Here is a 27,642-nt window from a genome sequence, read left to right as displayed (position 1 = left end):
GTGTTGCATTTTAAAGTTGCACAAATGTGCCTTGTTTGGATTAGTACATTTTAAACTCAGTTATTTTGTAAAAACAGATCTGCTAGAACAGATACCCCAGTGCTTTAAGAGCCACACAGTTTCACAGAGGCACAAAGTGCAGTTTACTGAACCACGTTTCCTCCTCACATCATTGTATGCAAAAAGCCAGCACTGCAGTGATGAAGGGTAGCACAAGCATAGCCTCATAATCAGGGCACATTATACTGCAGTTCTCTTCTTTAGCCATAAGCAGTTACAATTATAGCTTCTTTACTTTGTTTGCTTTTTCTGCTCTGACAGAATGGCCCCTGCCAACCAGCCGAAGGAAAAGAAACACATGAAGGCTCATGAGCATCAGCCAGAGGAAGAGGCAAAGTCAGCTGAGAAAAGGAAACGAGGATCTGGCGAACTAGAAAATGAGCCACAAGCAAAGAGACTGTTTGTGAGAAAAGCTTTGAAACCCACAGAGAAAACAGGTAAATCTCCCTTGGGCTCTCATTTTCTTTTTTGCCCACAAGGCCTAATTTGAGCAAACTATCAGCCAAATCTTCAGATAGCTGGCATAGGAAGATATCAAGGAGCCAACAACTTGTTCAGACAGGAGCGTTGGGATTGGCTTATGTTCCTACATGAGGAGCGGATAATATATGGAAACATTTTTTCCCCCAGTAATCTGTTTAGAGACTGCAGTAAGCATGCACATATACTATTTTCTTGAAAGTCACAGCTCATCACTTTAAAATGGGGCTCAAGGAAGTTTACATTGCCACTCATTGGAGAGAGATTTGGCTTTGTGAAATTTTTGAATGGCTGAATTTCTGCTTCCTTGTAGGCAGGCAATCCTGGTAATAGTTTTTTTTTTCATGTTAATTCCTCACACTGTTTCATAACTGACAGCTTAGTAATACACACCATACTATTTACACCAGCCTTTCCACCTGGATATCATGCTGCAGCCAACAGTAAGCTGTTTTGTAGAGCTGGGTGCCAGTTCTAGCTAGGTGCTACATTTTTCTGCTGTTATTGTTTAAGGTCCTGTCCAGAGAGACAAGGGCTAATTCTTTTGTGTTGATATTTTCAGTGATCAGTCCCAGGAACCTTTGTAGACTTGCATTAAGGACTCTGTGTCTCTACACATTCAGGGCTGTCACTCTTAAGCTATATTTTGCTTATGGGATCTCCAGAGATATTTCTTTTTCTAGAATGTTTACAAGACATCCATTCTAGGGACTCAGAAAGTATTGAAGAAGAACAGTTCCTTTAATATCTATTTGGTGGTACCCTGAGAGCTACAATAGTGCTAGCAAGTGCTTTTCTGCTTTACCTGTGCTTCATTTGCCCCAGTTTCTCTAGTGTATGAACAAAGCCTCTAGAGTATGTAGTAATACAAGCTGTGGAAACTAGAGGTAAATGTTCTGCTTAGTATGTTTGTGGGGTTTTGTTATAGTTTAATTTGTTTTTTTTATAGCTTCAGGTCCAATTTTCACTTTGGTTTCCAAAGGACTTAGGGGTGGTCAGCACCCTGGAAAATCTGACCAATCATGTTGTTATTTATAGCTTTCTTAACAGATTTTTTGTCTGAATCTTCCCCTTTTGTATCCTGATGTGAAAGGCCAGGCTTAATTTTTGTACAGTTTGAATAGAATCCATTCAGTAGTTTCTGATTTATGCAATAGTTGGCTTAGGGAAATATTTTTTTCCATTTTGAAGAGGAGCATGCACTTTTTTGCATAGATGCTTAAAATACATCAGTTTAAACATGTGATATTTTATATGTAACTTGTCTCCATGGATAATCATGCCAAATAAATCATGTAACTTTTTCAGCATTATAAGCAATTAAATTAATGTTTTGTTCATGTGGTGGTGCCGATAGCTGAGTCAAGCCATTGCTATGCATTTTCTTGCTGGTTTAGCATCAGAGCTACCAGGTTGCAGTTATGCAACCACATAATGCCAAAGGAGTCTTTGCAGCTGTCTGAGTCTCTTCCTGAGATCCCTGGTTAGGCTTAGCTGGAAGAACACAAACTGTGTTTTGAAGGGCACGGAGCCTAATGAGATTCATCCACTAAGCATATTGAGATTCTTCAGTCCATAAGAACTTTTGTAAAAAGTTTCCCTGTAGCTAAGCAGAGACTTCTGTCCTGGCCCTGCTTCAAGTTGTTTTAACTGCATTTCTGCTTAAAATGGGTAGTTGAGAATTGTTCTTGCTATGGGGGGCAGTGTTTAAGGAGTTGTCCTTCCTCTAAACTCAGACATGTCTAAAGAGCACATTAAAAACCCTTAATGACAGAACTGAAGTCTGGGATAAAAAGCTCCCTCAGTCCAAGAGGTGAAATCCTCAAGATGTTATAAATCTTTGAAAATGGGGAGTTTGAATGGAGATGGCTTTTCCTCCATAACAACAGCAGATGTGATGAACACAGTGTGTGTAATTTAATTTTCTTAATTTCTAGGCTTCAGTATTGCATTAAGAAGGTTTTTTCATTTTATATATAATGCTCCCTTTGTTTCTGTCCTCCTTGTTTTTATTAAGAGGTATCCTTGTATAAAAGCAGAATTTGTGGGTCTTAATAAATGCATTTGCTCTGCTACATCCTGATCTGGCATCTGGATTCCCTGGGATGTTATATTCCCAAGCTATGGGGGTGGTTTGGTCAGATGCATGAGGTTGAACAGATCCTGTTTTCCTGTAAATGCCCCTGATGATAAAACCTAGAACATGAACAAAACACAAAGAGCATGTGGTGCAGCTCAGCAGAATTTTCCCCATACAGAAAGGTTTTTAGGCTTCTGTGTGTGGGGAGCCAGCAGGTGTGTTATCAAAACCAAAGCTTGCAGGGCAGTGCAAGTAGACAGAATGTTCTGATTTATGAGCTGGAATTGCAAGGGCATGCCTGGGAAATTCCATGGGAATCTTTAGGTGCAACTAAAAATTGAGTTGGTCTAATAAAAGATATCAGATTTACCTAAAGAACCTTGTCTGCCTAGGTGCAACTAATACGTTTCTGTCCCCAGTCTGGTCCCAGGCCTGAATTCTCCTCTACTATGGGTTTAGATGCTTATCCCAAAGATTGCTTTCTCCTTTCTGTGTCATTACTCCACTCCAGGTCTTACTTTCCCAGTCCAGGTGTTCTTGCTATATCAGAGCAATGAACATGGCATCTAACAGCTGAGGAAAAGCATTGCCTATAAACTTACTATAGCCTCTTTCCTTTTGCCTCTGTTGAGAGATGCTGAGGGGGAATGAGGCTGTCAAGCTGTGGATGCATGGTGCTCTGAAGCTTCAGGATGCTGCTCACACTCACAGGAATCATTTGATGTCCTTTCTCTTATGACCAGAATTCACTACTGGGTTCAGCAGCCCATGCACCCATTTCTCCAGTATGGACACGCACTTACTATCAGTAAGTTTTGCTGTTTTGTGCTCTGGCAGGCTGGGCTAAAGGTGGCTCCACGATCAGAAACATGGGGGTGCTTTTCCATCAGCTGAAGCAGCAGTACAGCATCATCCATTACATCTACCAGAACATGCTGGGTGGCTCTATCCGGGCACAGCTCAGACAGGTGAGGGTTTCTTCTTCCCATCCTCCTGAATAGCTGAGCTCCCTACAGAGTTTATGTTAAAAAAATAATATAAAAGCCTAACCTTGAAAACATATGGGTATGTTAGACCCCCTTCCCCTTCTATCCAGGCCCATGGTTTCCATGCCTGTCATATGACTAAACTTTTACACTGGTGTGCAGATAAAGTCTGATGTATTCCTGCTTTTCCTTGGAGACCATGCCAAATAAAGCTGCTAAGATAATTTTCCTTGTTTGTTGATTCTGCCATTTCATTCCCACTTTTGCATCTCCCTAATTCTCTGCTTCCTTGCATTAAAATTAAACTGCTTGTTGTAGCATTTAAGACCCTGCACAATGGTCTTTCCTTGTACCCATCTGACCTAGTCCCTTATCTCCTACCTGTGGTGTTCTGCTAACAGTGCCAGCCTTGATATCCACTTCTCTCGAAAGCATTTCTACATGTTGTTCCCCCTTGTGTCTCTGAGGCAAGTAGTGCCCTTTCTGAAAGCAGTTTTGGAGGCCTAATTCTGCTCTTGTTCAATATTTATTTAAGGATTAACTTTTATCATGACCACAAGGAGTGAGTCAGCTAAGACAGTTTCATTTTCTATGTTTAGGTAGTTTAAGTATTTTTCATTAAACAATAATTTATTTTGTATCTACCTGATTTGTCACTTTCTGCCTTTTCTTACCCACTCTATTGTTATCCTTTTGTTCTGCTGTGTCATTTAGAAGAATAAACTTTGGAAAAAGGACCATGTATTTAGGTCTTTAGATACTGCTTAACACTTCAGGTGCTTGGTGAATAAATACTGGAAGAATGTGTGGTTGCTGGGATTTTCTTCGTATAGGGAAAGCTTATTAATGTCATATTAATGTAATGGTAGATTCATAGGGTAGGAACAGACCTGAAGGGTCATCTTGTCCAATTTCCATGATTCTAGTAAACATTGCTTCTTCCCTAGTCCAAAGACCCTGGCTCCTTTTACAGTGTTTAGAGAGTGATTTCTCACCACTTTTGTCATCAGCTGTGTGAGTAGCTGCAGCTGGAGTACTTTTGTTTTGTGAAGGGTCTGTCTCTCCACAGGTTTTGTGCTCCCACCTACTGATCATCTAACTCTGAAGATGGAAATAGTGTCTTTATAGGAGGCCACTACCCTGGGGGTAACTACTCACACTGTACAGATCAAGAATGGAATCTGGACCTGCCTTTTGCTACCAGATTGACTTACATTTATTCTGCAAGATGGGGCGCACAGTGAGTCTGCTGGTTTGCCTGCTCAGCTGTGACTTTAGTGTGTTTAAAAGCAAGCAGAGTGCTCATTTTCTCCTTGGCGTTACTGGAGATCAGTTTTACTGTGCCAGTGCCCTAAGAAGAATGCGTCACTGGCAGTGTGTACATGGTCTGTTGGTGCTTTTTAAATAGTTTCTGATATTGCAAGCTCTTTAAAGACCCCAGTCTCTTACTGTCTTTGAAACAGTGTCTCCAGCTGCCCTTCCTGCGTTCTCTCACCTCATACCGCCTCTTCCGAACAGCAAGCCCCTTTGACAGGAGAGTGACATGTCTGGAATGGCATCCAACACACCCCAGTACTGTGGCTGTGGGCTCCAAAGGTGGAGATATCATTCTTTGGGACTATGAAGTACTTAACAAAACCTGCTTCATAAAGGGGGTAAGTCACTTGGTGTGTGGGATGGGCATGGGGGTGGCCTGGAATAGCCCTGAGTGCTGCAGGTCAGATTGAGGTGCACTGTTTGAATTACCCAGACCAAGACTGGATGGGTGTGTGTACTGCAGGAGTGGACTGAGATGCAACCTCAAAACTGTGTGAGGCCCAGGACTTGGTTAGAATGGGGAGGCTGCAGGTCAGATGGAGGTGTGTAGAACTGGTGGAGAAGTTTCCCCACACTCTGGGGCTGAGGGGTGGGAGGATGAATCTCACAGTGGTAAGACATGAGTGAAATAAACAAGAATGTCTTTCTAAGAAATAAATTCTTAAGAAGGATGCAGAGGGGCCTTATTGATTTTTAGACTTGAACCTTCTCCTCTTCACCTCTTAGTCTGTGTCAGGTGAGGAAATACCTTGTTGAGTAGGTAAAAGGAGAGTCCATTCATTTGAAGTGAGAGAGTGAAGAGCAGTGAATGAGGCCTTGTGGCTCTGAGGGTTTTGCATGCCCATCATCCCATTCCCTGGACCTGCCAATTCCTGGTCCTATGAGGGTTCAAATTTGTATTGTTGGCTCATTTCCTCTTCAGGTTAACAAATGGATAGAGGGTTGGGGGAAGAGGATTTTCCTATAAAGATCCCCAAGTCTCCTTCCTGGTTGCCTTGTGCTCCTTTGGGGAAAGTATGGTGACTGCCATTCAGGGATCATGTTGCCCTAGAACTGGAGGAGTTGCAGTCCTCTCCCTAATAAGTTCATCATCTCAGCCAGCCATTTGGCTTGTAAGGATGACACTTGCCTTCCCTTCTCTAGGGGTCATGGCTTGTGTCATAGTCAGTGGTGAGGACGAAGTGGTGAATGTGAAGTGGAAGAAGGGACTTTCCTCCTTCCCCATCACTCACTTGTGTTCATCCCCTTCATTGTAGATGGGAGCTGGAGGGGCCATCACAGGAATGAAGTTTAACCCTTTTAACCCTAGTCAGCTGTACACATCGTCAATTGCCGGCACTACCACCCTGCAGGATTTTAATGGCAGTACGCTCCGGGTCTTCACCAGCACCGAGGACTGGGAGTAAGAAACGTGGCAATTTTCTGGGCCTCTGCATCCTGCTGGCAGGGCAGCACAGAGAGGGAGCTTTATTTGTCTCTCGAACATGAGAGCTAGGCTCTGCTCTTCCCTACATCCGCCTCTTTTGTTGAATTCTGGAGTCTGTCTGTTTTGGGAGCTTCTTTCCTCTTGTTTTCCCTGTGCGGGTGTAGGGGAAAGGGATTGAATACTGACTTCTCTTTTTCCCCATCCAGGTGAAAGAGTGATCTTCCACACTTACTTTTTCCTGTTCTTCTGGGGGTACCAGTAGAACTCTTCAGGCTTATGTCTTTACACCTCCCATATCCTGTGCAGCACGCATATAGAATTGGAAGGTGTCACTGGGTCACCAAGTCCAGATCCCTGTGTTTCCAAAAGGATGCACAGGAATATCAGCTCTGACATCACCCTAGCCCTGGTGACCTGACCTCTCTGAAGAGCCCTCTGAGGAGTTCCTTTAATATTACTGCAAACCCTGTTGGCTTGGGAAGTTAGACATTAATTTTAGAAATGGGCCCACAGTGTCAGCACACCCATCCCCTTTTACCCTCTCTGTTTTCTTTCCCTGCCTACTTCCTTCCAGTAGCATGTGACCCAGCCAGTTCTCAAAGTGGCTATTCCAGCTGCAGCCCTCCTTAGGGAGGGGTGCGGGGCTGCGCTGCAGAGGTCCACTGACACTTCTCCATGCTGGAGCCCAAATTCGGTGCTCAGCTGCCTCCCCCGGATCAGCAGAAGCTGTGGGATTTGATGGACATGACATGGGCTTTTTATCCCACTATCAAATCTGTTGTGGATCAAGATGATGATGACTGGGTCTGAAGGGGATGCTTCTTCCAGATGTCATTACTCTGAGGCAAACTGGGGCCTATTGAGGGCTTCTTCACTGGTTTCTTGAAAGTTAGTATTGAAGCACATTACTTGGTACAAAGCGGCTTTATGAGCAGCTGATGAACCACCGTGGAGTCCCAAGGGGTTTGTATCACCCAGTTAGCACCTTTCACTTTTCTCTCTTCCTCTGTTTTGTGTGTAGCGATTAAACCTGTTGGCTCAATAGAGAAGGGCTGGGGGGCGAGTCCTGGAGGACAATTTCAGTTCCATGCAGTTAGTAGTAGGGGTTTCTCCCTCCAAAGCTGTCATCGTCCCTGCTGCTGACACCTTGGGAAAGACCAGCCATGATGCACTAGACGCAGCTGCAAGAGGTGTTGAGGCAAAGACAGTGAAGGAAGAGCCTCGTGCACAGCTGCTGTGGGGTGTCTTCTGGTTCTGCGTGGAATATTTCTTGCGATCCTGTGCTCCTAGGTATAGGTTAGTCCTAAGTGTAGTTATCAAAGCTATGCCTTGTGATTGGAGGTGGGAGAAGCAGTGCTACTGAAAGGAATATGCCTTGTTTGGGAAGATGGCTATGTCGATTTTGCAGGTCCAGAGTGTGTGTGCTGTCAGATCAGGACCAAGCTATATAGAACTTCAGTCCTGCAGCTGTTGGGAAACAAACTCCATTAAATTGGTATGTCTCACTTAAGCAGCAGAGAGCTCTGTTCCAGATGATCAGTCTTTTACTGTGATCCTCCCTTCTCCAGGAACCTTTGTGCCCATTGTTTTGTCTGTGTGTTCCAGAAGGAGCCAGGAAATTCTCTTGGAAGCATTAAGTTTGGGCCCTTTGAGGTAGTAAAGCTTTATGTGGCATCAGAGGATGACACCTTAAGTCTGTAAGACAAGGAAGGCAGAATGGCACAGGGGATCTCCTGTGCCCTGGGTTGTGGCCATGAGTACCATGACATTTAGTGAGAAGGGCAGGATTGTTCCTCAATTCCTTTGCATTGACAGTGCAGTCCCTCTTTTACTCTTTGAGAGCCTGGATATACATATACTGGGGGATGGGGAGTGATTGTTTAGGCTGCAGTACTGCAGAGAAGGACTTGGGGGTTGCAATAGACCAGAAGGTGAATATGAGTCAACAGTGTGCTCTTGTTTTAAAAAAAGCCAGCATCCAGGGTTGTATTAGCAGGAGTGTCACTTGCAAATCAAGGAAGGTGATTCTCCCACTCTGTTCAGCACTGGTGAGGCCTCACCTGGAGTATGGTGTCTAGTTTTGAGCCCCACACTTCAAGAAGGATGTGGACAGATTGGAAAGAGTTCAGTGCAGAGCAACAAAAATGGTTAGGGGCCTGGGAAGCAAGATGTATAAGGAAAGGCTGAAAGAATTCAGGTTGTTTAGTCTGGAGAAGAGAAGACTGAGAGGGGATTTTATAAGTCTTCAACTACTTGACAGGTGATAATAGAGAGGATGGAGATGGGCTTTTCTCTGTAGCCGTAGGATTAGGATTTTGAAGATTAGGAGGAACTTTCTGACTATGAGGGCAGTCAAACTTTGGAACTGGCTACCTAGAAGAGCTGTGGCATCTTCACCCCTGGACATTTTCAAGAGCAGGTTGGACAGATACTTGACTGGGAAGGTTTAGTCAGGGATGATCATACCTTGAGCATGGGCTCAACTACATGACCTTGTGAGATCCCTTCCAGCCCTGCTTTCCTATGCTTCTATGATGTAAAAAAAAAAAGGGAGTCAAGTTGCCAGTTGTTCTCAACCTTTTTGGACTCAAAAAGGTCTGAAAAGGTGTAACAGGCATCCCTGGTTACACTTAAGACATTCCTTAGAAAATGTCAGCTTAGATTTCACTTTTTTGCTGCAGAAAAAGAGCAATCTTTCTCTTGCAAAGAACTCAAAGCTCACAGCAGAGCAAGATGTCTAGTATAAGCATCTTCTGCAGGTGAAGTTTTTTGAAAACTAGTTGTCAGATGCTAAAGAATTCACTCGTATTCCTAACCAGTATAGCTTGGGTTGAGAGACCAGGCCCCCAGGCATCTGTCTAATAAGACTGTGTTCAGTTCCTGGAGTGCTAAAATGGAAGCAAATTAAGATGGAAAGTTTTCAGCCCAGAAACTCTACAGCATCTTTACCTCTTTGTGGGGGAGTCTCATTTTAAACTATTTCTGCACATGGTAAATGCCCTACATATAGTCCTGATCTTTCCCAAGCTGTGTCTATGTGCAGGTGCCAAGTGACCATACAGTTTCAGCTGCATCCCACTACCACAGCACCTTTCCCATCCTCTTAAGGTTACTTGGCAGAAATGATACACATAGTCACCAAGTTGATGATGCCTTGGTGAACTTTCCCTGGCCCAGTTGTTCAGTCTTTTGCAACCTCACTCTACAGAGAGTCAGGGAGGGTGTAAACTGGGGCATCCCTCACCTTCCCTGACTGCAGGAGGCAGCGCTGACCTCTCTGCTTTTCCTTCTAGTTTCTGGTATTGCAGTGTTGATGTGTCTGCAAGCTGCCGGTCTGTGGTGACAGGTGATAACGTGGGTAACGTGGTCCTGCTCAGCACTGGTGGTGATGAGGTTTGTATGGCTCTCTGCATTTTCCCTTTTCTGGAGACACTGATGGTTTATATATTCTTTGTGCAAAAAATAAACAGTCCTTGCTGCAAGATGGGGGGAAGGGGAGGGAGCAAGAAGGACCCTGCACTTCAGGGAATTTTTTTCCATCTGCTGTGCTGCCTCTCCCTGCTCTCAAGATGAGTTCACTGGAAATCTCCCAAACAGTGATTCTAAATTAGGCACTACATGGTGAGGTTCCCCCCCGCCCTGAGTGGCTGTTGGTAAGAACAGTATTAGAGGCATCCTGTAGACAAAAGGCCTCTGGCAATGGGGTACACACTGCAGAAAGTTCCCTGGAGAATTGTAGTGGAATGGAGCCAGTTAGAGCAGCATCCAGCCTTGGGATTCCCAGTTCCAAGGTTCAACTGGCAAAGGTCAGGAGGACAGAAACTGCACTGTCTTTCTGCCTGAGCAAGCACACTGCCACTGCCAGGATCTGAAACTGGAAAGCTGCTTAGAGCCCAGGGTGGGAACTTCTCTAAGAGTGGACCCTGCCTGCAAGACTGCCCTTTTGCTGTTACTGCATAATGACTCATTACTCATCACTGCTCCAGCTTGCAGGGGTGACAGGTCTGGGCCTGGGCCACCCCAAGAGCTATAGGCACTGTGGCTGTCAGTCGGGGGACAGTGTCACCAGCTAAGGCACTGGCTTTGCATACTGTCAAGGTAACTCCGATTAATCCAATGGGTAGGATACTCACTTGGGTAGAGGGAAGACCCAGGTTCAAGTCCAGGCATGGACTGATACTGCAGTCATGTCTTAGTGGGAGTCTTCATGAAGAGACTGGAGAAGCACCTGGCTGGGGTCACATGACCCCAGCACTTTTTCCTGCCACTGGCAGGGGGTCGGACTTGATGATCCATTGAGGTCTCTTCCGACTCTAGCATCTATGAATCTGTAAGGTCAGACCCACCGTGGTAGCTTGCATTATTTTTTCCCCTTTCCTAAATATAGATGGTCAGTTCATTCCTGTGGGATTTGCAGTGCTAGCCAGCACTGCCCATCTCCCCCAGCCTCTAGAACCTTTTGAATTAACAGCATCACCCTGTATCCAGGAGATGAGTGCTCCATTCTCCAATGTCTAGATCCCTTAGACTATCTGTACCAAAGCAGTGCTGAATGGCTCTTGTTCTGGCAGGCATTGTATCTACCTGCTCTGTATTTCCTATATGCATCTCATATTCTGTTTCCTCCACTGCAGATTTGGAAGCTGAAATTACACAAAAAGAAAGTAACTCATGTGGAGTTTAACTCTCGCTGCGATTGGCTCTTAGCCACAGCCTCTGTGGACCAGACAGTCAAAATCTGGGACCTCAGGAACATCAAAGACAAGACAAGTTTCCTTCATGTGCTTCCTCATGACAAACCTGTCAATGCTGGTAGGTCAGTGAGGTAGGGCTCTCTGCTCTGTGTGCTTTGCTGATCTGCCTGTCCAGTCTGTGTATCTGTCTGTCTTAGTCTCTTTTTTGCCCTGGTTCCATATCTCTTGCCTTTGGGGCCACACTTTCCCTACCACAGGTATGTAAGTATCAATCTGCTATTTCAGCCATCTTCTTCTATGTGTGAACTGAAAAATTAAGTTTGCACCAAAATTGTTTAATCTTACCACGTTCAGATAAGAAAGAACCCCCATTTACTGGGTCAGACCACAGGTCCATGTTGTCCAGTAACCTATGTCACAGAGTGACAGAAAGTAGATGCTGAAAGGGAGAGTGAACAGGGTATGACCAGGGTTTTTTCCACTGTTCCTCTCCCACTTGCTGCCTCCAGCATTTAAGGTCTAGATTTCATCATATCTAGATATTATGTAATTTAAAAAATTTTAGGCATTGATAAAAGTCTTGTAGGAAAGTGCTGGTGCCACTTCAGTCTTATTGATTTCTGGCTAAATCGTCCCGAACAATTGACACCAGTAGATACGCTGTTCTTCTGTTTAAGAAGATAATTGTCCTCTGATATTCTTGCAGTGATGCCTCTGAGTGCTCACTGTGAAATTACTGAAGGTTTCTAAAGTTGGGGAATGGAATTCATCTGAGGCAGTCAAGATGTTCCTCATCTTCTGGTGCTGAAGTTCCAATGCTGGAAGCGGGGGCTGGGAATCGAGATTCCTCTAGTTCTGTCCCTAGCATTGGAAGGGAATGTGGTGTAGCTGGGCAGTGGAAGTGAGAACAGTCTGGTTCTGTTTCTAGCTCTTCCAGTGACTTGCCCTGTGACCTTGGGCGAGCTTGTTTCCTGCTCAGTGTCTGTTTCTTCCGCTATAAAATGATAATGATACTTCCATAGGCAGTAGAAAGGAGGGGGTAATGGGGCTTAGCTCCCACAAATGTGGGGCAGTGGCAGGGCTACCAGGCAGCTGCAGACTTCCGGTGGCTGCAGCACGGGTGGGGAGGGAGTGAGGCTGGGGCGGGCACTGTGGAGCCAGTGGGGCTTGGGACTGAGCTGCAAGCGGCTTGTCCAGGGGGCACAGCTCCTGCTGCTACACACACCCCAGGAGGCACGGGGTCATGTGCCCTCAGATCTGTGTGGGGCAGTGTGGGCTCCTGCTTGCTGTGAGCTGGGGCCAGGGTTGTGCCAGGCTCTACCAGGTGAGGGGAGGAGGGGAGGTGCAGGGGTTGGGCCGGCTGCACTTGGGGTGGGTGGTGGCAGCCCTGGGAGAAGGGCTGGGGGCAGGGAGGACAGGCCACCCCAAAATTCGCTTTAGCCCCCGCTCCCAGCTCTGCTGCCCATCCCAAGTGCAGCCTGGCCCAAGCCCTCCACTGGGAAGAGCCTGGCACAGCCCTGGCCCAAGCCCCTGCAGCGGCTGCCTGCCCTCACCCTGCATGCAAATCCGGGGCTCACTCCTCCCATGCCTCCTGGAGTGCATGCAGTGCAGGAGCCGCCACCCCCTCCAGGTGCCCCCTCCCCCAGACAAACCACTCACCACAGCTCCGTCCCTTGCCCTGCCCTGGCTGTGCAGGTGAGGGCCTTGATCTGCTCCCCCCACACCCCTTTCCCCTCCCCACACCCCTTCCTCAACAAAACTTACCTGCTGGGGGGACATGCACAGATGTGTGCACACTCAACCCTCCCAAAATAATTTTTCTTCCTCCACCTATGGATACTTCCCTGACATGCTCACGCCGTAACTTTTCAGGTTTTGAACTTCTTCAGTGAAAAAGTACTTGACAAGGGCAGAGCCTTTTCTGTTGGGGCACATGTCCTTTTTAATAACTATTTAAGACATTTTTACAAGTTTCCCAATTAGGCCTCTTGGCTTTTAAATCTCCTTTCTCTGTACCTGTGGGATTGTGACCTCTCATCTGTCTTGTTGCCCTTTCCCAGCTTACTTCAGCCCAACAGATGGTGCCAAACTCTTGAGCACAGACCAACACAGTGAAATCAGAGTCTACTCCTCTTCAGATTGGACCAAACCACAGCACCTGATCCCACATCCACATCGGCAGTTCCAGCACCTCACACCAATCAAGGTAATGTAAGCAAGTGGAACCTGAGAAGGCATTTTCTTAACATGCTTCTAGCATCAGGTGCAAAAAAAATGCAATGGTATAATTTCTGTCCAAGATAGGGCACTGCATTGTGGTTGCTTACAGCGTTCTTCTGGAATTGTTTACCCACCATCTCTTTGCTTTGTGTTTAGGCAACGTGGCATCCTCGTTATGACCTCATTGTGGCAGGTCGTTACCCAGACCCCAAGTTCCCCAGCTACACTGTGGATGAACTGCGAACTGTTGATATATTTGATGGAAACACTGGGGAGATGGTGTGCCAGCTCCATGACCCCAATGCTTCTGGCATTATTTCAGTGAGTATGGACACTGAAGCTGAAAGGGCCACTATGCTAGCAAGATAAATGGAGGAGGAGATTAAGCTGGGAATCATCTCCTCCATTACTGCAGGTGCTCCTCCAGGAGGAGGCTTGATGGCAGTGTGTGGTGGGAGAAACATTCTGACCTAGCCACATGGGAGAACAGTTCAGGAAGTGTTTGTCATGACTTACAGTGGCACAGAACATCTACCATAGGAGCAGTCTCCTAAGAGAGAGTCCTGGTCAAGGGTTCATGCAAGAGATGCCTTAGATCAGTGGTTTTCAAACTGTTTTGTGGAACAGTGGGATTCTGTAGTTGGTCTTCAGGGGTTCCACAGAGAGATTGGGAGTAATGGCAGAGCGGGTCGGGTGGCAATGTGCTGCCATTGCCTGGCCAGGCTGCCCAACTGCATCAGTCTTTAGAATAGGGGTTCCATGGCAGAAGAAGTGCTATGAAAGTGTTCTGTGACTTTAGCAAATTTTAAAACCATTGCCCTAGCTGCTACCTCTGTGCCTGAGATCTAGCCCTTTCCTGGCCACGTGCATTGGAGCCACTGTGAATTACCCTGTCAGGGGTGGGGAGAAGCAGAGTGGGAGTATGGTTACAAGTCATCTGCACAACTTACAGCTCTTGCATCAGGTTTTGATGACCTGATCCTCCAGCTTCTCCCACTGAGTGGAAGGGCATGCCAATCTTGTCAGCACGCTCAGCTCCCAAGCACAGGGTCTTACCTCTTCTGTCTCTGTAGAGAAGCTGAGCAGAGAGGAGAGAGTATGGGCCAGATTTGCCTCACCTTTACTGCAGTTTTACATGATTACTGCATTGGCATCAATATTGTTACTCCTGATTTATGCCAGCATGATGGGTGGATCTGGCCTACTGACTGAAGCCTATTGGCCAAACCACTGCCCCAGGCAGATGGGGTGTAAACCACGTGAACCTAAATGGCTGAGCTGTGCAGAGTGGATTCACGCTTAGTCAGGGTCCTTTCTGCAGGTTTTGTAGGGAATGGGATTGTTTGATGTTGTTAGAGAAACAGTGACACTCTTACAGTTTGTCATTTTGTTTCTATCTGCAGCTTAATAAGTTTAATCCTATGGGAGACACACTGGCCTCTGGCATGGGTAAGTGATGTGGCAGGGGGCGGTCTCTGGCTTCTCTTTCTCCTTACAGGGACACTTGGGATAGTGGGTTCTGGTCCCAAAGAGGGCAGACTGGATTCTCCAAATAGGGATGTGTTAGGAGGGAAGGGCCCCAGGAAGCTAAAAAGAGCTCTGCCATTAACATTTGCAGTGGCTTAATTCATTCGTTTATGAAACTGGTAAAGATGCACCTCAGTATTCCTTACTCCTGCCTTCCTGAGGATTAATCAGTTGCTACCAAATTGCTTTGCAAACATCTGCTGAAGTGGGAATTGTGATTAGCAGGGATCCTGGTTTTCCCTGATAAAAAAAAATCTCAAATTCTCTGATAAAAAATTACAAGTCCTCTGATAAAATGCCCTGAAATCCATGATTAAAATGAAAGCCCCCCCTGGCCCTGTTTGTGCCCTTACTCCTCCCCCACAGGCCCCCCAATCCTGCTGGTGCCCCTTAGTTCCCCCCCAGCCCTGCTTGTGTCCCTCACCCTCCTCACAGCCTCCCCCAGACCTGCTGGTGCCCCTCACTTCCTGCCCCCTCCCCCAAACCTCTGTCTTGCTCATGCCCCTCATTTCCCCCCACAGCCCCTGCTCCCCAGCCCTGCTGGAGGGGACCTCCAGCTGCCAGGGCCAGGGACCTGGGTCCACAGCCCCCTGCCCTTGGCAGGAGACGGCAGCTACTGCAGCAGATCAGAGCCCGGCTCCCCTGCTTCTACTGCCTACCTGCTGCAGGCTCAGGTGTGGAGGTGGCTCCTTGCAGCTGTGTGCGCTATGGGGAGGTAGGGGGGACCCGTGCCCCCCCAGATCTGTGCATGGGGTGGGGGCGGGGCTGGTTGCCTGCTGCGGGCTTGGGCTCCTCATCTTGCTGCCCTCCCCCAGGGCCTCTGCAGCCTGGTGGATGCGACCTGGCACTGCAGGGAACAGTGGGGCTGTGCCCAAAAGCTGCTTGTCGTTGCGAGCTGTGCACTGCCCTGGTGATGCGTCCCCTGCTCATGCGGCAGGAGCAGCAGTGTGGGGTTGTACCCCTCACTGGTGCCACATGGGCAGGGGATACATCACCAGGGCACTGCAGAGCTTGCAGCGGTAAGCAGCTTTCCTGCACATCCCCACTCTGCTCTGCAGTGCCAGGTCCCACCCACCAGGCTACAGAGGCCCTGGGGGAAGGCAGCAGGGCAGGAGCCTGAGCCCACAGGAGGCAGCCCTTGTCCCGTGCACAGATCTGGGGGGCATGGGTCTCCATTGCCCCCAAGTGCATGCAGCAGCAGGGAGCCAGCCCCCTGCCATGCTTTAGATTGAAAGGTCCCCCAGTTTGGCCTGCTTGGGCATCTCTAGGACCTGGGAAAGCTGGTCCTACTATGGTGTGTTTCTCACTCATGGCAGAATCTTTGGTAGAACAGCTCTTTCTGTGGAGAGGCTTGGAACTAGGCAATTGTTTACATCTCCTAACTTTTAGGTACTGCCCCAAGATTTCCCATGGCCAGGTATGTGAGACTTACAATGGGGTTCTGTGAAGGGAAGATCAGGAATGAAGAGATACCATCTTTGGTGATTGGGAAGCATCCAGAAAAGACACTTCTTGCTTATGTTGTGTAGTGTCTTGCCAAATGTTTAACTGACATAGATGGTGACTTCCCCCAAGAGGACGTAAAGCCCCATCAGTATTTCTGAGGGTACACGTTGACTTTTTTTTCTCAATAGGTTTTAATATTTTGATCTGGAGTCGGGAGGAGATGGTGGCCAAGAAGCAGGAACACCTCTTGAAAGCCATGACAGAGCAGGGGATTGGAGGCAGGAGCTCCTCCAAACGTGGGGGGCAGAGACAACCAAATCAAGGAAAAAGCAAACTCAAAGCCAAGCTGCTTGCTCAGGAACTGGAAGAGACTAAAACAAAGGGCAAAAATACCAAATCACAGGGCAGAAAGCAGAAGAAGGATCTAGAGGATTGATCAGATAAAGCTGTTACTGACACAGTGAGCAAGAGTGCCCTGCAGGTACTAGCTTTCTGCTATGTCCTTCCTCCCTGAGTGCTACGTTGCTTCCCTTATTCTCTCATTTCCCCCTTGAAGGGATGGTGTCACTGCCCAGCTTCTCCTGTAGAGGGCATGACACACACACTTTTATCACTTCTATCAAGCATTGTAGGAGCCAGAACATCATGCTGTATGCTAGCATTCATTGCAGGAACCAGAAAAGAGCATTCTTGTACTTATGCTTGAGGCCTACTCTTTACCAGTCTTGCAGAATGTGAGGCCAATGTGGAACGGCCAGGGCTGAGATGTGGCCCTGCTAATGCTGTAGTTCATGTTTTCAGAGTTTTAGTTGCTTTGTTCATTCCAGTTCTTCCAAATGTGGGGCTAAATGTTCCCAAAACAGAACCTGAGGATTCTCTTCCCACATCCTTTCTCTTAGTCCCACACCTCAGGGCTGCTGTCAACCTGAAAGATTTTAAGGTTTAAAGTTTGTGTTTACAAAGCTGCCAAGGGACAGTGTGTACCCCCAAAGACTGCTGGCTGTGGCCCTGGCTTGGGCCCTGCTGGGATTTTTTGTTCATAATATTGAAGAATTAATAAACATTTTGTACCATACAGAGCTTCTTCTAAGGGAGAAGAAGGGGCCGTTGTTTTTTCTGGAGCCTATACCACCAGAGATGTGATAGGCATTTACATAGATGGTCCTTCTACAAAGGTTTCTTGTAAAAGAACATAGAAGACTTTCAGTCTTGAATATGTTAGGTACTAGGAGCCAAAACCAGTGTTAATTTTGTGCCCATCTTATTTAGGATCATTCTATGGGTGTGCTGGTTAATAAGGGTTCTGACCCATCCTTCCCTCTCTCCCTCACACCCAGTTCCCCATCACCTCCCTGCTGCCTCTCCCACCCAATCTTCATGCTTTGAAAAGGAGTCCATTGCAATAGACTCCACAAATGTCTGACTATGAAGAGATAACAGGCCTGTGAATGAACACAAAGGAAAAGGAGCATCAGAAGCTGAGTCCCAGATTGATTTTAATGCACAAGAGGAGGGGTGGAAATAACAGAATAGAATTACAGAAACTCATTCACAAAGTCTTAATCACTATAGAAACCTCTCTTTCATTTGTGCAAAATCTTTTGGATTAAAAAAATAGGCTTGGCTGCCTCTAATGCACTTCCTTTTACCTCTCTTCCTCGTGCCTGTTCCTGTGAGCAGCTGCTTGTTCTTTGTCACTGTCTTGACTGGCAGGTGACCTATGTTTACATCCCTAATAAGGCGAGAAATAGGTGAGGGAGTTGCTGAGAGCAGCAGACAGCTTCTGCTGAGAGAGTTCCCATGCTGGCAACAGCCTGTTATGCTGAGGGAAAAAGCCCCATGATCCACAGTAGGGGAAGAAAAGGAAGCGCCTGTAATCGGAGTACTGGCCTCTGTCGCCAAGAAGGGAAGAGAACTGGACCAGAAAGGGAACTAAAACTGGGAAGTGAATGTGCAGCATCACCATGTAAAAAGCCAGTGCCTCTGGTGCCTGCTGCAGCCTCTCATCCTTTGCCAGAAACCACAGAATAGGAAGTGGCAGGCAAGGTGACAAGGGCTTAGTATAATATTCCCAGCGCCCACTGCAGCATTCAAAGATGCTTGCTGCTTCCACCCAAGTAGCAGAGATATGCTCACTCTTTAGCATCCCTTCTGAAAGAAGATCCAAACCCTGGCACATGAACAACAGCCTCAGCAATGGGGAGAAAACTGGTGGAGGTGGTGTCCATTCTGATTTTGGAAGCAGACTTTTCTGCTACGTGGCCTTAGAGTGCTGCGTAATACTTTCTGCCTGCAATGCACATTCTTTGGGCCTATAGCCAACCTCTGCCCACAGTGTGGTACAGGGAGTATTGCCAGTTCCTCCTAAAGAGGCTGTAGCTATACATACCCAGAGGAATCTAGAGCAGTCAGCTCAAAGGCTGTAGCTTTAAAAAGGGCTTAATAATTTCATAACCACAAGCAACTGTAGCTCTGCAGGACAGCATTATGAAGGTAATCAAAGCTCCTGGCCCAGGGAACAGGCAGGGCACTTTCTCCTTTGTGTAACATTGCACAACAGGGCTGGGTGTGTGACAGCTTGGAAAGATCCCAAATTGGGCATCACAGGTTAATTCACCTGGCAAAGCCTCTGTCAAGTTTGGACATGTCCAGCCTACCCTGGCAATGAACTTTGGACCCAATGTCAGGTTTACAGGCCTGCCCTGACTTAAGGCTGGTTTTTCACTCTTGATATAGAATAAGGGAGGGGGAAAGTGACCAGATGCTAGCACCAATCAAGTAGCAAAGACAGGAATGATTTAATCAAGTATTCCTAATTTGCCTGTGATCTCCAGCAGCTCAGAGTGCCTAGAGAGCAGGTGAGGATTCAGTCCCTAACCAGCTGGGGCTCTGGCCCAGGCCCAGCCTTTCCATTGCCTTGAGCCACTAGGCTGATTACAATATACACAAAAATTGACCTAAAAGAACAAGGCAGTTCCTGACTGAGCAGGAGATCACAGCTTTTTGGAGAGATCCGGCTCCTTTGTTGCAGTCTGGGTGAGTGGTAAAGTTTACAATCATTAGAAGGAAAAAGTCTTCCTGAGATGCAATGCCCTGGCTGGCCAAACTGGGTAGAAGGGGAGTCCTTGAGTGGTGGTACTGAATTGGAATTGGGGATTCCATATAGCACACCACGTTCGGGAGAGGATATTTTATTTCTTTGAAGTCAGCCCACCTGTGGCACTTCACCTTCTGCAAACATCATGTTTAGTTTTAGGAGCAGCCAGGTTCTGTCAAAGTCTTGTCAAAGCCCAGCTTCAGTCTGGGGAGCAATGGTCAGAGCTGAAGAATGCTCAATCACTGAAGGACATCCACTCATCCTTGGGAACAGCACTGCTCCCTCCTGCTGCATGAGGAGAGGTTGGAGTGACTGTCATGCCTGCTCTTCTCCCTCATTGGAAACATGCCGGTAGCCAGGAGGCTGTGACTGCATGCGGAAGAGGACAGTCAGCAAGAGGATTATCAGGAGGAAGAGGATGGATCCACAGACAGCTAGAGCCACAATCAGTTCTGCAAGGAGAAAGCAAGAAGTCAGCACAGTGGCACACAAGCTCTCATTTTTCTATTATTCCACAGACCATACAGCACTCACTTGTGTCCTGGACATTGCTTGCTATCTGGCATTCCTGCTCCCAGTCTTGGGGAATGACTGGGTCTGTGAGTCGCAGAAAATCCCCCAGGGGGCAGCGCTGTGGGCAGCCAGGCAGCGTCAGAGGGAAAGGCTCCTTCCCACTTTCATTCCGGAAAAACATCTCTACAGAAAAGTTGCTGTAAACAGAACAGACATACAAGTGGTACCTTCCCTTGGCTGGAACTATCCCTGCCATGACCATCAAGTGCCCACCTCTTTCCATCATCCTTTTTGCACTCTATAAAGGTAACTACCTTTTACTCACTGTTCTGGTAAAGTTGCACCCAGATACTTGGCAGGGTTAGGTTCCTAACCCCCCTACAAAGGTGAAGGTTTGTGAAGTAACTGAGGGTATACACAGCTGTAGCAAATAGCTACACAGGACTGCTAAGCCACTCCAGCTGTTTGCTGTGGCTTTTATTTTAAAAGGCACCATTTCTCTGATCAGTCATGTGGGACAACTGATCAGCTCCAGTTTATCAGAGAAGTGGCACCATCCGAAATAAAAGTGGCAGCAAAGAGCTGGGTGGGTGTACTGTGTACTGGTATTTCCCATCTCTTTTTCTCTTCCCTACTTGGGGGCAAGGCAGGGGGTGCCACCATGAAGTTGGAGTCTAGCCTACATGTTTAACCTTTGGGATGAAGCTGATGCCCTTTTGGTAGCCCTCACCCATCATCCTCCTCGTACAGCTCAAATATGTGACATGAGGCATATGGTGCTTGCACCCTGTTGTACACATCCAGAGCCATCTGCAGTGCCACGAGTGTGGTGTCATGCTGAGGAAGAAACAGAACACATGAATCATCCCTCACAAATAAGAAAGGACACCTGGGACGACATCCATAAAGAAAGAGCCTCAAAAGGGACCACAGGTTGTGCTGGGCATGGGGGAGCTAACTCAGAACCATATCAGAGAAGGGAAAGCCTGTGCATTCCCATGCTCTGATGACTCAGAGAAAGGGGAGAGGAACAATGATGCTAATATGGTGACTCTGGTACAGAAGACTGTACCAGGAAAAAGGAAGAATGAGATGCAGCTGTACATACCAGCCTACCCTATTCCCCAGGGGTCAGCCTTTAGGGACCACTTTGATTGCAACTCTGGAAAAGATGCTGGACATTCCAGCTCATCAGGTGGCTGGAGGGAAATAAGTGTCTGAATCCATCACCTGCTGAGATGCCACACTGGAAAAGCCCCCACCCAATTACCAAAGCTGGGGAGTAGTAACCCCCAAGCCCATCTTTCTGCCTGTGGCTCAGCTATGTCGAGGGAGGTATACAGAAGGGCCACTTTCTAGTAGTCTACAGCAGACCCAGCAACAGGCAGAGCTATGTCTCTTGGATATGGTAGACAGAGACTACATGGAAAGACAGGAAGGTTCAACACCACTATCAAGGCTCAAACCTATAGCAGATGGGAAGAATGGACAAGGGCAGCTCCCACATTCTGACTTACCGCTGAGTAGGCAAGCAGTTTCAGGTGCCGAGGTGCGGAGGTATTTGTTGCTAAAGTCAAGTTTTTCCTAATCTGAGCTAGCAGGACCCCTGAGGAACAAGAATGGCTGATTAGACCCTAAAGCTAGATTGGGCAGCAGGAGAGTCCTACCCTGCCCCACCTCCTTCTCATCTCGTCCACTCACCGCCTTGCAGACGAGCTTTCTCCACTCGATCCTGGATCCCAAACAGGTATTCAAAGCCAAAGTCTTTTAGTTGTTTCAGCTGAACCATAACCTCTGATGTCACCCATGGTGGTAGCATCATCTTATGTGCTTGCTAGAAAGTAATGGGATAGTAATGGGAATGGTCACTGTTTTTAGAGAAGCATAGGGACTAATAGTAATACTAAAAACCAGGGACTGTGTTTCTGTATAAACACAGCTGGTGTATAGAGTGAGTCCAAGAGACATCTATTTTATGTGGGGCTGATTCTGACTTCTTGAGACTACACAGAGCCAGAAATAAAAATGCAAAGTACAAGAACATGAAAGAATCAAAGCTACTACAGGCAGGGAAGATCAGGGCCACTAGCAGAGTGCTAGTGCTCAGTGGCAGTCACTGCATCCAGGAGAGGGGCCTAATAACCTCCATGGTAAGAACATGGGGAGCAGGGAGGCACGGAAAGAGTCTGCTTTGTACACAGCCAGCATACATGGATAGATGGATGAACTGCAGCAGAAGGTAAACAGGTCAACAACTCTCCTGTGTCACGTTTCTAGAGCATGTGCCAATATATTGCAAGAGGAACTATGCGGAATACTTTTAGATCTATTCACCACTGCTTAGATCAGGTACCTGTCAGCAGCCTGGGAAGTAAATTTGCTTCTGCATTCATTTACTAAGCAGTCAGGAAATTCTCGTTTTGGAGCTTTTTGTTGGTTTGAGCTAGTGGGGGGAGGGGCAGGGGAATCTCCTGCCTCAGCTTTGAAAAAAGACAGCCTTACTCAGCAAAGTCTTTCCCTTATAGTGTTGCTTGTGAGAGTTAGAAAGAAGTGAAGCTCTAAGTAACTAAGGAAAATCCCTAGTCTCCAGTACAGTCCTGCTGTACCAATGTAGGGAGGAGCTTTCCTTCAGGGTGCCCCCATTTCTTTATTTGCCAAGGAGATGCTCTTTGAATTCTAGATCCTTTACATCCAAAGAAAGTTTAAGCAGGTTGTTAACAAGGAGGACTTTTGCAGAAGAACAGAGCTGCAAGCCACTAGTGTTTCTGCCATTGGAATTTATTTGTTAGTAACTGTAGTTTCATCAACATTCCTTCATGACAGCAGGACTCATGCCAATAAGGAGGTCTGAAACAATCAAGGAATGGCAAGAGCCACTACTACACTACTATGTGCTTTGCCCAAAAGGACAAACAAGATGACAGAAACCAAAGGCTTAATGCAACAAACAATCTAAAGGGAATCTTTGAGTCTAGAAGGGGCAGACCTTTGCTGTTAATAAATAATGGTGAAACTCATACTATTCAGTTAAATTAATTGATGAGCTGACAAAGGGAGGTTTAGCGCAGAGTACTTAGAAAGATGTTATTTTGTAGTATTTAGATACTCAGGTAATTTGATGGTCTGGGTCTTGCCAAAACCTGAAGCTATTCTGCTTTGTGTTTGTTTATGCGTAGGCAAACCCTTAAGGTTTTGACCAACTGTAGTGATCAAACAAGGATCCTATCTATGTTGTGGAGCTGCTAGTCATGGTTCCTGAGTTAGGGAAGCTGAATTTTGCACTCAAAGCGAACAAAACAATTCTGCTGTGTGAAGCAGGAGGATCTCCTTCCCAGGATCAGAGCTCTCCATCATTATCAGTACACAAACTTGCAGTTTAAATAAGAAAGTGCGTCTTTAAATGGATTTATTTATTTATTTATTATTGTTTGGTTTGGTATTTAACCCTTTATTATTGCTGTATGCTTTCAACCTTAACTCCCATCTTAACATGATTTTTGTTTGGGAAGTATTCAAAAGATAATAGTGCACTCTTTTTTAAGGCCTTCCTGAGTGAGAGGGTCTCAAAACATTTTACAAACAATGACGACTTAAACCTGATAGCCTCCTGCAATCTGGGGGAAGAGTTAATCCTTAACAGGTGGGAAAGTAGAGGCATGGGACAGGAAGTGAATGGCCCAAAGTAGCAGAGAGAGGGGCAGACACAAGAATATTACCTGGGAGCTTTTAATGATTTGAGCAGGGAACCAAAAGAAAAAGCCAGGATGGATTTTAGACTTTAACTCAAGCTTGCCCATAGAGAAGTAACCATTTGGGACTGCAGTAACTTCTGTTAGAGATGTTTATTTCTTATGGCCCCAGTGCAGCCTCTGAACCATGCAGCAAGAGGCTGTGTTTCTGATGTGCATCTGGAGATGGAGGGGTTACTGAGAAAGTGAAAGATTATATCTAATTATGAGGGGAGAAAGAAAAGATTTCTGTACAATACAAATTTGTTTCCCACCAAATCCAGTTTTTCCAGTCTAGTGAATCCCTAATCCCATTCAATTTAGCCAAAGATACTGGGTCCCTCCCTTTGCGGGGTGGCGCTCAGATGAACTCACCTCACAAAAAAGTGTGTCATATACACTCCAGACAGACTCGAGGGTTACATCCCGGATTCCTGTCTCATTTGCCACCATCTTCAGGAACCGCTACAAGGACAGAGAAGAGACTGGGACCTTCCTCTCACCCACCACACAGTGCACACTCTAATCTGCAAAGCAGAACTTTCCTACCCCTCCCTCTTGTCTCTGGTTATGTGAAGCTGGCTTCTTCCCTGCCACAGGTTTCTGGAAACCTTTGTCTTACACAGGACTCTCACTTACCAAATTCTGCCTGGTTTTATTCATGTACTCTGCTGACTGCCGGGTTTCATTCTGCAGCTGCTCATACCGTGGGCAGGGGGACAATGGGAACTTCAGCAGCTGGACAGAGCCAAAAGAAAAAAAAAAGAAAAGAAAGAAGAGCTTGGTGGTTGGAACATTTGAGTACAGAATCCTCCTAACAGACATTAACAACTGTACCACACCCCAATCCTCTATGTCTGCCAGGAGAAGGCATCTCCTTTCCACTGAGATGCTGTATTTAATGTGCTGAATGAGCAGAGGCCCTGAATTCTTCCTTGGCCCAGGAGCAGGAAAGGCAGGTCTAGGGAGTGATGGGAGGGAAGCTCTGGACTGAGTGAACATGGACACTGAAGAGAAAGGCTCTTGGATGGAGGAGATCCTAGTGTCTGTGCTGCCAGTATTTTCCCTTGCCATGACTCACCCTTTCCCCAGAGTCGGGCACTGTGTGTACAGGGATTGGCTGCCAGGAAATGTTTGGGTTGAACACTTGCAGTCCTTCTGGGGGGTAGAGGCCCGCCAGGTTGGCTTCTGCGCTCATCAGGGTCCGGTCATAATCTGTGCTACGAATGAAGATCTACCGGGGTAGAGACAATACATTTTGCTCATATCAATACTATACCATGGAAAAGGGAATGCAGGGCAAAAAAAGAAAAAGGAAAAAGAAAAAAAAATGCATGCAAGTGTGCCAAGGCCATTACAGATAGAACACTTCCCAGGGTAGGGGAGAAGGAATTTGGTGTGTAATACAGGACAGGGTGGGACACAGCATGGAGATGAGATAGATGGGAGGGAAGAAGGAACTCAGGTGAGAAGTAGGAGTTAGGAGCAAGCAGGCAGAAGAAGCAGAAATGTATTTGGTGACAAGTACACAAAGTAAATGTAGCATTTACAGCACAGGACTGGAGGCTGGATTCCTTGGCTCAGTTTAGCTCTGAAACTGATTCACTGAGAAATTCGTGCAAGAATTTGTGCCTCAGCACAATCATGGCAGTAATGATAGATACACTTAACAGTACGGACAGAAAAAGGTGCTGAAATTTCATTCATTAAAGCAGGGGTGTCAAACATCCAGCCTCACAGAGCTTCTGATGGACTGGATGATCCACCTCTACACAACTCCAGAACCCAGAGGTTAATGCTGCTGCCATTCCCTTCCCCCACCTTACCCATCACTGTATTTGGGGCTCAAACACCTTTGGTGATGAAGATTAATGGAAGGGGATAGAGGGGAGGTGAGCAGCAGGGATGTTACCCCCTGGGTGCGAGAGCCACACTGATACAGCAGCTCCAGCAAGTGTGGGGACTAAATCCATCACCACTGCTTATGGGTCATCCACCTGGTCTAGATCTGGCCAAATGAGCTTCACATTCCTGTATCAAAACTTTTTCAGCTCCTAGGATGGAAAGAGCATAGAACATTCATTACTTCAGAGCTTGGAAGGGGGAGCTTGGCCCTCATAGGAAAGAAGGGCAAAGGCAGTTTCAAGAAGAATTAAGGTTTCAAGAGTTTAGTACCTTACTACTGCCTACCAGAGACACTGGGGTAGGAGTGGGGGAAGAAGTGCATGGAGCAGGCCTGAGGGACAGATAGGCCTGGCCCAGAGAGAGGGCTGACATCAGGTAGTCAGGGCATTAGAGAAGAAATAGATAAAGCAAGAGGAGTCAGGGGTGAAGCCGAAGGTCGGGAGCTTTGGTGATGGTGACTGGAAATGGGCAGTTGCAGAGAGAATGTGCTGTGAAAGGGGAAACGTTGGTTTTCTTCACAGAGCATCAAACTATATCTGGCAAACTGTTACTTTTTAGCAAAATTTATTCAGTCTTTAGACTGACTATTTGTATCCACTTTAGGTGAATCATGCCATGACTCAGCAAAGCTACAGCAAAAGCCTTCTCCATTAGGAAAGATGAAGGAATGCCTAGGTAAACCCTGAAGGAGCAGCAGGAATTAGCGGACTAGAGCAATGTAACAAACCACTAAATCCTTAAACAAACATGTCTGTTTCAGTACCCTTTTACAGGAATCTGGCCTGTAGCCATGTCAGATGACCAGTGCTCACATGAGAGCAATCCAGAGATGGTGCTTCCTAAAAGAGAAGGCCAGGCAGAGAAGAGAACTAAAGTCTGGAGAAGGTTGTTCTTCGCATTAACCAGGAAGCAAACAGAAAAGTTTTAGAGGAGAGAGATTTAGGAAGGGACCATACAGTCTGGAAAAGAGGGTTGGAATATGTATTTTTATGCTGCCATGGTACATAGTTTTTACAAGGCCCCATATTAGAACAATGACACTTCACAACAGCTGTTTCCAAATTGGGTGAAAACTCCTCTGTTGGAAATATTAAAAACTTACAGAGAAGGAACAGGAAAAAGCAAGTAACTGGTTTGGAGCATGGATGCAAATAAAGAGAGGGGTTTGGTTAGTAATGATAGCAATTGCATGTTACTTTTCCAAGAAGCACTATCTTAAGTTGGTTTCCTGGGCAGGCTGCTCCATGGAATGATCAACCATGATTTTAAATTGTCTTTTTTAATATCAGGGTTCAGGACTTTGGGAAACAGTACCAAATATTATCTTCCAACTTTGACTCCTGGGCCAATTTCACAGCATTTTTAACCCTCTTACAGTAGTATTGCTTCTAATTAACCCTTGGCTGAATTTATCCTAGTATCTGTAAGACAAAGAGTTTTAAGCTCATTATTTTTTTTTCCTCCTAAGTCCTGTTGGCCCTTTAAGCTGGGATGTTTGCAATGAGGCATGAAAGGCTAAGGGCAAGTAGATCTCCCTAGCTCAATTCAGAAATTGACAGTGGAAACAAATCAGAGAACAAGCATATTCTACTTTCTTGATGTAACCCAGCTTGATAAGATCCATTATACCCCAAGGACTTTACTTCAGTGGCAACTTAGGTTTCTGACGTGCTAACAACATTTGCCTAGGTCAGATGTTCTACAGATGACAGATCCAGCTACTGGAAGGTCTTGCATGAATAGCCACTCTACTGCACAGGCATGGCAGGGTGGGCTGGGGACACAGAACAAAGAACAGTTCCTCCAGCTACAAGCTGTATTACAGTTTCTCTTTTTCTCCCTTCTGAGTTCACTCCCTTTGGAGCTTGACACCCAGGACTTCCCAATTAAAGTCCTTCTCTGACATCCCAATTCTCCTTAAGGAAAAGGATTGGAAGGAGCAATGCATAGGCTAACTTGGTTAAACTGTCTCTGGTAGCTCTGTAGGAAAGGGAAATAAAATCTATTCCAGCAGATGTTTTGTTTGACACTGACCTCCTGCCGTTGGTATGAGGCATTCAGGAACCCATGGTAGCGGCTCCGCAGGGCCTGGCCCAGCTCCCATTGCTGCTGCATCCCCATCTGCCAGCAGGCCCAGAGTGAGTCACCAGGGAGCCCGGACTG

The 27,642-nt window shown here is 46.6% G+C and overlaps 2 protein-coding genes across 3 annotated transcripts in view; one reads left to right on the top strand and one right to left on the bottom strand.

The window, feature by feature from the left end:
* DDB2 (damage specific DNA binding protein 2) overlaps positions 1-17,311 on the top strand; it is a 23,749-nt gene extending 6,438 nt beyond the window's left edge. The window contains exons 2-11 of one of the 2 annotated variants that reach the window (XM_019519267.1): positions 318-497; positions 3,458-3,588; positions 5,070-5,261; positions 6,180-6,325; positions 9,643-9,742; positions 10,984-11,161; positions 13,104-13,249; positions 13,420-13,584; positions 14,667-14,712; positions 16,425-17,311. In XM_019519267.1, coding sequence (XP_019374812.1) covers positions 323-497; positions 3,458-3,588; positions 5,070-5,261; positions 6,180-6,325; positions 9,643-9,742; positions 10,984-11,161; positions 13,104-13,249; positions 13,420-13,584; positions 14,667-14,712; positions 16,425-16,672 — 1,527 coding nt within the window. In that variant the 5' untranslated portion in view covers positions 318-322 and the 3' untranslated portion in view covers positions 16,673-17,311. The remainder of the gene's footprint in view (positions 1-317; positions 498-3,457; positions 3,589-5,069; positions 5,262-6,179; positions 6,326-9,642; positions 9,743-10,983; positions 11,162-13,103; positions 13,250-13,419; positions 13,585-14,666; positions 14,713-16,424) is intronic. The other variant, XM_019519268.1, reaches the window with a different exon arrangement.
* A 405-nt stretch (positions 17,312-17,716) lies between these two features.
* Positions 17,717-27,632, bottom strand: ACP2 (acid phosphatase 2, lysosomal). The gene is made up of 9 exons (XM_019519270.1): positions 27,514-27,632; positions 24,656-24,808; positions 24,214-24,312; positions 23,950-24,039; positions 21,548-21,680; positions 21,364-21,452; positions 20,577-20,683; positions 19,868-20,043; positions 17,717-19,785 (listed from the first exon to the last, which is right to left on the bottom strand). Exons 1-9 carry the CDS (start codon positions 27,598-27,600, stop codon positions 19,649-19,651), a joined length of 1,071 nt encoding a protein of 356 aa, XP_019374815.1. The 5' UTR covers positions 27,601-27,632; the 3' UTR covers positions 17,717-19,648.
* Positions 27,633-27,642: the final 10 nt, after the last annotated feature.

Source organism: Gavialis gangeticus, unplaced genomic scaffold (assembly GCF_001723915.1).
Source record: "Gavialis gangeticus isolate Ggan-Ray unplaced genomic scaffold, GavGan_comp1, whole genome shotgun sequence".
NCBI classification, from domain to species: Eukaryota; Metazoa; Chordata; order Crocodylia; family Gavialidae; genus Gavialis; species Gavialis gangeticus.
Note: the sequence above shows the minus strand (reverse complement) of the source record. Positions and strands in the feature narration are given on the sequence as shown.

Coding starts and splice junctions, on each gene's coding strand:
- ACP2 (XM_019519270.1), bottom strand. CDS start 27,600: ATGGGGATGCAGCAGCAATGGGAGCTGGGCCAGGCCCTGCGGAGCCGC. Junction 20,684..21,363: donor AACTGCTTGCCTACTCAGCG/GTAAGTCAGAAT, acceptor TTTCTTCCTCAG/CATGACACCACACTCGTGGC. Junction 20,044..20,576: donor CTGTACGAGGAGGATGATGG/GTGAGGGCTACC, acceptor TTCTGTTTACAG/CAACTTTTCTGTAGAGATGT.